This window comes from Nematolebias whitei, chromosome 4 (genome assembly GCF_014905685.2).
Source record: "Nematolebias whitei isolate Nwh7 chromosome 4, NemWhi1, whole genome shotgun sequence".
In the NCBI taxonomy this organism is placed as follows: Eukaryota; Metazoa; Chordata; class Actinopteri; order Cyprinodontiformes; family Rivulidae; genus Nematolebias; species Nematolebias whitei.
The window spans coordinates 24195322-24203856 of record NC_056501.1 but is presented as its reverse complement, the minus strand read 5'-3'; the positions used below and the strand labels follow the sequence as shown (position 1 = coordinate 24203856).

Sequence of the window (8535 nt, the reverse complement as noted above, 5' to 3'; positions counted from 1 at the left end):
ATATATATATATATATAGAGATAGATAGATAGATAGATAGATAGATAGATATAGATATATATAGATATAGATATAGATAGATAGATAGATAGATAGATAGACAGACAATTTATAATTTATATTATTATGTAATCCATTTTGGAACTTTTTCTTGTTATAGTTGACTTGGCGATCAACACATCCAAGAAAACCAGGAATGTCTGAAGAAATGGAAACAGATAGTTTGTTTAGAATTCCTTGTTAACTACATGTTAACCACACTGATATGATGGCTGCAAAACGCAATTTTATTGTCTGTGCAATAAAACTGTAGCTTTCCCTAATATGCCTAATTTGTCTGCAATGTTAATACTTGGCGTAGGCTAGAATGAGATACAACCTGACCATTTTCATATAACTGATATTTTCTAATTGTGGGGGGGAAAGTATATTTTATAAAGAGCTCAATTAAATATTTATGTACATGGAGACTGATTTTAAAATATATTTCCTCTTATTAAAACAAACAAAAAATCATTTAATTAAATAATGAATAGGGCATCAGTTCATCACTTTTCATCTCCGTCAGTATTTTGAATTTACATCACATTCACTTTTATAAAAGACTCAAAGCAAAAACATCTGTTATCGTCACTGCAACATGTCTGGCACAAAGTTAACGGCTCGAACAGAACGTCAGTAAAACTGGATCGTTTCATTCAGAGTCTCAGATTTTTTATTTTATTTCCCTCCTTAAGTTGCAGTAAACAGAACTGTAACAAACAGGTTTTACTGACATTTACTTCTAAATACTACCTTTTCATGTGTGTTTTTAAGATTGCACTAATCTGATTGTTTCAAATGAATAACCAGTTTTTTCTTTCCTTTCAAAGCTTCTTTAGTCTTCCCTCTGCGTGCTCCTTAACCTCAGGAAGGAATTTGAATTAGAAGACTCAACTGCATGAATCCATCAAACTAACAATCAGGTGTTGTATTTTTACAATGATAGATGAAGATTTTTATAAGGTGAAACTGTTCTTCAAGGTGAGTCAGACAGGTCTTCCGTGTTAGCCAAACATTGCTCTTTAATCTTTTAAACTGCGTTTGGTCTTTGCATGACTCCTAAACTTCATTCCTGCAAGTGTTAAAAACTCTCCTTTGCCAAAACACGTTTGTACTAAACGTACATTTGCTATGTCATGCTTGTAAACTGACTAATCAAAAACACTGTGAATTATACTGTGTAACCTCATGTACTGATGTACTCATGTGCTGTTAAAAGATGGACTTTTTGTTGTCACGTTATGATTTAAAAGCACTTTAAATCAATCATAGTTCAAATACTATCTTAAATTATATTAAGACCTATATACTGTCATTCTAATAGTTATAGCCTTGTATTACTTTTGAAATGTAGAGCTGTAAGTATTTAACAGTTTAAATGATAAAAACTATATAATCTGTTGTTTAAAAAAAAGCCTGGATGGGTTTAAATTCAGGATTAAAACTCTTGATGTCAGTAAATCTCTGTTGTGGGTCAGTGTAGGCCTGCATGCAGATTATGAACTCTGATGTAATAAAGAAGCACTTTGTTGAAAACTGTGTATTGTTCTCCCCATATGTGTCTTTTTTTTGACAGAAAAACAAAAAGTGGTTATTGTAAGATACAAGCTTTGCATGTTCAGTTTCTGGAAATCTGCCAGTAGCGCTAAATTTAGACACAAATTGGGATTGTGAGCCAATACTGAAAATATAAAAACATTAATCCAGTTTTCTGTTTAGTTTTTCCTAAATGTTTGAATTTACCGTTTCATTTCACATTAAAGTTTAAAATATTATTTAGGTTTCTTTTTAATTGGGTATCTTAGAATAGTTGGCATGTGAATCAGAGTCAGATTCAGTTTCTTTATTGCACCATGTGGTACATGTGGTGGAACGAGATTATGTACACAGGGTAGAATAAACTCTAAAGTGCAACTTTAATATTATTATATAGCCTATTAATTGTAGTATTTGTAATATTTTTCAAGGTTAAGGTAATTTAATACTTGCAAATGTTCATCTTCATACCCTACCTAATAAGGGCAAACTAGCTAGCACGCCTTTCTTGGTGCTCAATAGTGATTGGCTGTGGAGCTCAAAGAGGGCGGAGTCTATTGGTGACTGACTGGTAACTTGTCCAATGTAATTTCAACTGATGTTGGTCAGCAGCCAATGAAAGCTCGGCCGTTGTGACATGCTGTCGTTTTATTCCTCCTTATTTACCTGAACTGTCCTTTTCCCCGTCGCCTTTAGCCAAGGGTAGGGGGGTGTGCATAGGCAGAAAACGACCTATGCTTAAAACTGTATTTTATGCGAAGCTCATACTTTCACTTTTTGTGTTTTAAACCACTTTACGCTTGCTTTTCGAAAGTGCGTGCTGATTTTTTTTTGTAAGCTACTATTTTTCTTAAATAATAAAATCAGCGAAACCATTAAAGGTAAGTTTCTCCAATATAAAACTATAACTGTTTGCTAGTTTACAGTCAAAAAGTGCTAAGGTTTTGTTGCGTGACAGTAATATAACGCCGCACTAAACGGATTGATTTTGAGCTAGCTTCAACCGTGATAGCAGCTAACTCAGTCGTTTCTGCACATTAGTTTTAACATTAACCTTCAAATATATTGTAACAACCTCGAAAGGGCTGTCAGCGGTGTTTATCATAACTTTGGCCTCAGTTGGTGTAGTTTGGACTGTGTGGTCTCAGTTTGTTGTCATCGTCAGGACTCCATTAGCGCGTGAGGCAGGGACATGTCCCGACATGACGCAGGAGCTGCCCCAAAGAGGCCGCTCCTGCCACACTGTCAACAAGTTACTGAAACTACAGGAAGAAACAGCTTAAATTAAGCTGTGGTGACGCAGAGACGATATGTTGTTCTAAAGAATGCTTGGGAACCTTGTGAGACAAATTCTTGCGTAAATGTGTTGTTTTACCTCCTGTTCAGTGACGTGAGGCAAGCTTGGTTGACCTACAAACGTGGAGCTCTCTACTGTTCTGAACCATACCTAATTAATCTGATAAGAAGGGTGGTTGTCTTTTTTGTTGTTGTTGTAACTTTCAGGTTTTTTCCCTTTATCTAAACAGATGCCTGACACAGTGACACCCGTGGTACAGCCCTTCGCAGCTCAGCTGAAGACCTTGATGGACCTGGAAGGCAGATACCAACCAAAGCTCAGCGGACTGAGGCTGATTGACAGTGCCCAGGACAACGGCCTCAGGATGACCACCCGGCTGAGAGAGCTGGAGGTGAAAGACCTGCTCTCCCTATCCAGGTTCTTTGGCTTCTGCTCGGAGACCTTCTCGCTGGCCATCAGCTTGCTCGATCGCTTCCTTTCTGTGATGAAGGTTTGTAAATACTCCAGGTCTGTCGCATAAAGCGTTAATTATTTTTGTGTTCATAGTTGCCCACTTTGTGTTACAGATACAACCGAAGCACCTGTCCTGTGTAGGCTTGTGCTGCTTCTACATTGCTGTGAAGTCTTCTGAGGAGGAGAAGAACGTGCCTCTGGCCAATGACCTAATCCGCATTAGTCAGAATCGCTTTACGGTGTCTGACATGATCAGGATGGAAAAGATCATCATGGAGAAGCTCCACTGGAAGGTGAAGGCTCCTACAGCTCTGCACTTCCTCCGCCTGTTTCACGCTCGCATCCAGGAGCAGCTCAACGCTGAGAGGTAAGAATACGCTGCTCGGGTCAACCTAAAGAGCATTACAAAACCACGGTGATTCAAATTTAACAGATGACAATTATTAAACTTGCACTAAGTGCATTAAAGAAAAATGTTGGATTGTATACCTGGATTATTGAGCATGGACTTTGTTGCATTATAGACGGTTTCTATTAGAAGTTTTTGACAGGTGATATGTTTTTTTAAATAAATCTTATTACCTTGTTGTTGTACTGCTATATTTTAAACCCTTTTTGAATTCCTACATTCATCATCACGGTCTGAGTTTTGTCTGACGTGTTCAGTTGTAATCTTTTCATTAAAGACATTCGTGTATTTTTTACAGCAGGAATATACTGAGCCTTGACCGACTGGAGGCGCAGCTGAAAGCATGTCACTGCTCATTTGTCTTCTCTAAAATCAAGGTAACGTGAAAACGTCCTGTAATTTGTCTTGTCTGAAGATTTGTACAGAAAATCTCAGCACCTGACTAACATAGTTTTTGCCCTGGATTAGCAATGGTTGGTGTGATTGTTTTACCAGTATCTCAGGTCCAGAACCATTATTTTAATAGTTTTAAGTGCAAAGCTGTGCACTTTCTCCTGAACAAATACTTTGGGCCAAATGAAGAAACTTGTAAGGCTTTAGTCCTAAACCAGCCTATTAAAACAAAGGTGCTTTTAATAATGTAGTTTTTGTCAGAGGTATTGTTTCAAAAACGTCAATATATATTTGAAAAATGTTCCCATTATTTATAGAACAATGAAGGCAGAGCTTTTAACCTTTTTGTGCTGAAATCGTAAACATTTGGACATAGTATTAATGACTATGGGGAAAATAAACTGAAATCAGCTAAAAGTAGGATTAAAGTTACAACTCCCACCAGCTTGAACAGATGCTGTTAATGTTCAGGACGGTCTGCTTCTGTATTCAAACGTAGGCAAAGGTTTGCGTTAACCGAATGCAACCTTAAGCCGGTAAATTATTTAATTTTCAAATTCTGAGAAGACGTGTTAATTTTAGGTCATTGTATCTGTTTTCGACAGCCCTCTCTTCTTGCCATTGCTCTGCTGTGTTTTGAGGCCCAGGAACAGCATGACCCTGAGCACACAAACCAAATATCTGAGGCCCTGCGAAGTCTGCAGCAGCTGCTCAGTGTAAGTCTTCTAGACAGTTATTTGCTTAAAGCCATTGTTTTTGTAAAGGTTCTCTGGTATCATTTAAACGGCACCATGGGATGCTTCATTTGGACTTCTCTGCCTTGCGTAGGTAAAAGATGGTGACCTGGTGTGTGTGAGAGAATTGGTGGGGAAATGCCTGTCTGAGTACGCCACCACCAAGTGCTCCAGACCCAACAGCCAGAGGCTCCGCTGGACGATCTCAGGAAGAACTGCTCGTCAGCTGAAGCACAGCTATTACAAGATCGCTCATCTTCCCACCATACCCGAGTCGGCTTCCTAAAACTGGAGCGTATAAGTGGGTGATTTAACCTGCAGAGAGAAATTTCACCTGTTCTCAGTTTTGCAGCCTTTTCACCCATTTATATCTCCACTAATTTTCCTTACAGACTTCCATCAAAGATGATGGATTTCTTTAAGGAAGAGCTTTACGTCAAGTTAGCTGTAGATTGGTTAAACACTGTCCCACTAACGAGGAGTAACGCTTCATCAGAAAGGCTTATCTGTTGCCAAGTTTTACTCTCCTGGTTGAGTTGTTCACACAGGTGTACAGTATGTTCTCATTTATAAATTCGTACCAGGCCATTTTCTGGTATGGGTTGTTGGTTTTAAGCTAATAATGTATTGAACCACCTAGGTCCTCAGTCCACCATGTGGAAGAGGAGGGAGAAGGATTTTGTGAATAGGAAAAATGGAACCAAGAAATCGGGCCCAAGATCCTTAACTCCCACCCTAGGTTGCTAAACTGTCCTGAATGCACACTCCTACCCAAGGTGACTTTTTTCTTTTTATTTTGATAACGGCAAGGAGGCTCTGGTTTGAGCCAGCAATGTGAAACTAGTGACAATTTTGTCACCTGTGGCTGAAACATCACTTGACCTGAAATCGGCAACAGTGTAGTTAATTTCACGGGACCTTTATTCTGTTGTGCCACCACACGATTGAACTGGTTTTAGTTGAATAAGTTACGGCTGCTGTGGAAATGTTGGTTGGAATTTGTCCAGCGTTTTCTCCTCCAGTTTCCCCATGTAGGTTGTTTCATAGACAAAACGGTCAAAGGAATACACTGATCCATGGATGTACTTGCACCTTTCAATAAAACTATTGAAAAGCTAAATGACTTTGTTGTTTTTATAAGAAAAGGCGACATCTTTGCAGCTTTTAATAACATGACAGATCTTCAGTCTTCCTGTGTCCTTTTGAGGCTGAGAAAATCCAGAGGCAGAAAAAAAAAACATCTGGAAAAAAATCTCAGTACGTCCCTTAGCGGATTGGCAGCTCTGTTGGTAGAGGGTCATGACATCATTGGACTGAGTTTCCAGATGAGTGCAAAAGTCACTTCATTAAGTTGGAAAAATCTGGACCTCCGCCAGCAAAATTCCCAGAAATTTCTGCACCACTGAAGTCAAATCCAGGGTTCTACAAAACAAAAAACAGGCAAACAAAATATTGTTTAAGAATTCATATTCAAACAGATTTAAGCAGAACACAAGGAACAAGTGACTTGTTTTTGCATTTCTCAGAATCCCAACGCTTCCATCAACCACAGATTGACAAGAATGTTCATTTCCGGGAAACCTCTTAAAAAAAAAAACCTGATGTTAATTTCTAGAGTTTTGAATGAAAGTGCAAAATGAAAAAAAAAAAAAAAGATTAATGTCCAATTAATAGTTTTGGGTTAAAACAATTTGAGGAAAATGATAAAACTGAGATTTTCCACAGAAGTCCCACAATGTCTAGTGCCTACATTTATTTAGAAACCATTAAAGCAAGTGGACACAACTTTCAATCTCTTTGTAAGGTAAAAAGTTTATTTACTTAAATGTGGAGCCAGTCTAGGTGACTGGTGTAGTTTGATGTAAGTGGTCTCTAAACCATCTCGACTAAAAGTTGTATTCATCTCAGATGGAACAAACCTCTCGTTGAAATCTCTCCAGAGTGAGTTTTCTTTGCATCTGGTCCTGGACCCATGCGTTGGCGCAGTACTCCCCCTCCAGCAGGGAGGACCAGCAGTTCCCTGCTTCTCTGTTGGTCTTCATTAGAACAATACGAATGAGACATTTATCCTCTGAAGAGAAGAAAAATATATACAAAGTACACAGATCTTGTCAGTACAGGAAGTTGGATAGTTTGTACATTTAAGTCCAAATGAAGTCATTTTATTAACTCACCAAGCGTCCACGTAGCCTCGTCGGACACGCTTGTGTCAAACAACTTTCCCTGGCAGGAGTCAAAAAGGAAGATAAATTATACTTTGTCTCCATCAACATAATACATAGTTGTAGAACTGCTGAAAATACATCTGTGAGGTTCAAATTAGAAGATCATCATGATGCATTAAACTTAAAATTCATGTGATTCAGTAAATGGAATTACTTGTATCAATCTTCATTTTTGTTACATATTGCTGCAATTTATATCCATGTATGCATTATTACAACCCACGTTCCCAGGTGCAGATGTTTTAGGACCAGAGAAAATAGTTTTCTTGATGAGTTTCAACTTCTATCAAATGATGAAAATGGCCATGTTTGGTTTGTCTTTTTTGTTTATTTTTCTGGGATCGTGACAAAACCTGAATGAATTAGAGGAGGACCTAGAAAACATGTTTGTGATGTGTCTTAGTGGTTCAGAAAGTTTGAAACACGAGTAGAAGTGTAGCTGAAAAGCACAACATTGTAGTCCAGATGTTTATAAATGAAGTACCGGTGATGCTTAAATCACATAATTGTATGTGCAAATACCAATGAGACCTGGACTAGTTGTTTCAGACATGAAAATCAGTTCTGATATTATTGTTAATTAGAAAATCAGTCTTGTTTATTTCTTGGTTACTACTGCACATTAAATTTTGAGCACATCTGGTAGCAAAAACATCGAAGCATAACTACATGGTGGCTGTGAATAATATAAATGAGTGTTTAACTATTAGGTTTATTGGTTAAAAAAAAACAAATACTGATAAACTCTGTAAGACTGTTGGAAAATCAGATACTTTCTCTTACAACAAAGCATCACTGTTCTAGGTAAAAACATGAAGTAAAATCTGTTCAGTTTTCTCATTGTCAAAGGCAGAACTGAAATGTCTTGTTTATTCATTTGTTGGCGCATGCGCATAAAGATTAAACATTCCTAGTTGGACGGAGGTGTGTCTCGTGCACATTACAAACAACTTACGTTTATTAACCTCCTAAGACCCGAACTCTTGCATATGTGGATGCCAAGAGGTTAAATCAAACCCTTTTGTGTTTAATTATCAAAACTTAAATTTGTTCAAAATGCCAATAATTTATCAGGGGATCGTAACGGATTATCTCGCTTTCACATTTAACACAGACGAGCAGAAGCGCCACTTACCTTAAATATCTCCTTTCCTTTGACACGCAGGTCGATGTCTCTTGGTCCTAAATGACATTTGACCTCTTTAGCAGACGTTCCTTGGGGCACGTCGACTTCGATGAAGACCTCCTCCATGGTCTGGTACCAGGAGCCCCAGGGGGTCTTACACGGGACCACGCCGCTCCTCTCCTCAAAATGTACCGACATGTTGCGGCTTCACACCGCTCAGCCTTATTTTACTGATAATATTCACTCCACTCCTATTAATCGAGCATTCCCATCGACTATCAAAACTTACATTTCTTCTTCTCCGTTCATTTCCGGCTTCA

General features: G+C 38.2%; 4 protein-coding genes across 4 annotated transcripts in view; 3 read left to right on the top strand and 1 right to left on the bottom strand.

Moving 5' to 3' along the window:
* The window catches only part of LOC119408504 (septin-8-A), an 11912-nt gene extending 10785 nt beyond the window's left edge, over nucleotides 1-1127 (top strand). Inside the window, exon 10 of the mRNA XM_037675333.1 lies at nucleotides 873-1127. Coding sequence (XP_037531261.1) covers nucleotides 873-927 — 55 coding nt within the window. The 3' untranslated portion in view covers nucleotides 928-1127. The remainder of the gene's footprint in view (nucleotides 1-872) is intronic.
* The window catches only part of LOC119408264 (glucocorticoid receptor), a 156577-nt gene that overhangs the window by 108703 nt on the left and 39339 nt on the right, over nucleotides 1-8535 (top strand). The gene's annotated exons all lie outside the window — the stretch shown is intronic.
* Nucleotides 2253-5984, top strand: ccng1 (cyclin G1). Its single transcript, XM_037675336.1, has 6 exons — nucleotides 2253-2459; nucleotides 3105-3365; nucleotides 3442-3695; nucleotides 4036-4114; nucleotides 4736-4846; nucleotides 4959-5984. The coding sequence occupies exons 2-6, from the start codon at nucleotides 3105-3107 to the stop codon at nucleotides 5148-5150; spliced, it is 897 nt and encodes a 298-aa protein (XP_037531264.1). The 5' UTR covers nucleotides 2253-2459; the 3' UTR covers nucleotides 5151-5984.
* On the bottom strand, nucleotides 6144-8523 carry nudcd2 (NudC domain containing 2). Its single transcript, XM_037675338.1, has 4 exons — nucleotides 8225-8523; nucleotides 7039-7087; nucleotides 6784-6935; nucleotides 6144-6286 (listed from the first exon to the last, which is right to left on the bottom strand). Exons 1-4 carry the CDS (start codon nucleotides 8411-8413, stop codon nucleotides 6203-6205), a joined length of 474 nt encoding a protein of 157 aa, XP_037531266.1. The 5' UTR covers nucleotides 8414-8523; the 3' UTR covers nucleotides 6144-6202.

Coding starts and splice junctions, on each gene's coding strand:
- ccng1 (XM_037675336.1), top strand. CDS start 3,105: ATGCCTGACACAGTGACACCCGTGGTACAGCCCTTCGCAGCTCAGCTG. Junction 3,696..4,035: donor GAGCAGCTCAACGCTGAGAG/GTAAGAATACGC, acceptor TATTTTTTACAG/CAGGAATATACTGAGCCTTG. Junction 4,115..4,735: donor TTGTCTTCTCTAAAATCAAG/GTAACGTGAAAA, acceptor TGTTTTCGACAG/CCCTCTCTTCTTGCCATTGC.
- nudcd2 (XM_037675338.1), bottom strand. CDS start 8,413: ATGTCGGTACATTTTGAGGAGAGGAGCGGCGTGGTCCCGTGTAAGACC. Junction 7,088..8,224: donor AAGGAAAGGAGATATTTAAG/GTAAGTGGCGCT, acceptor GACTCCTGCCAG/GGAAAGTTGTTTGACACAAG. Junction 6,936..7,038: donor CGAGGCTACGTGGACGCTTG/GTGAGTTAATAA, acceptor TCTTCTCTTCAG/AGGATAAATGTCTCATTCGT.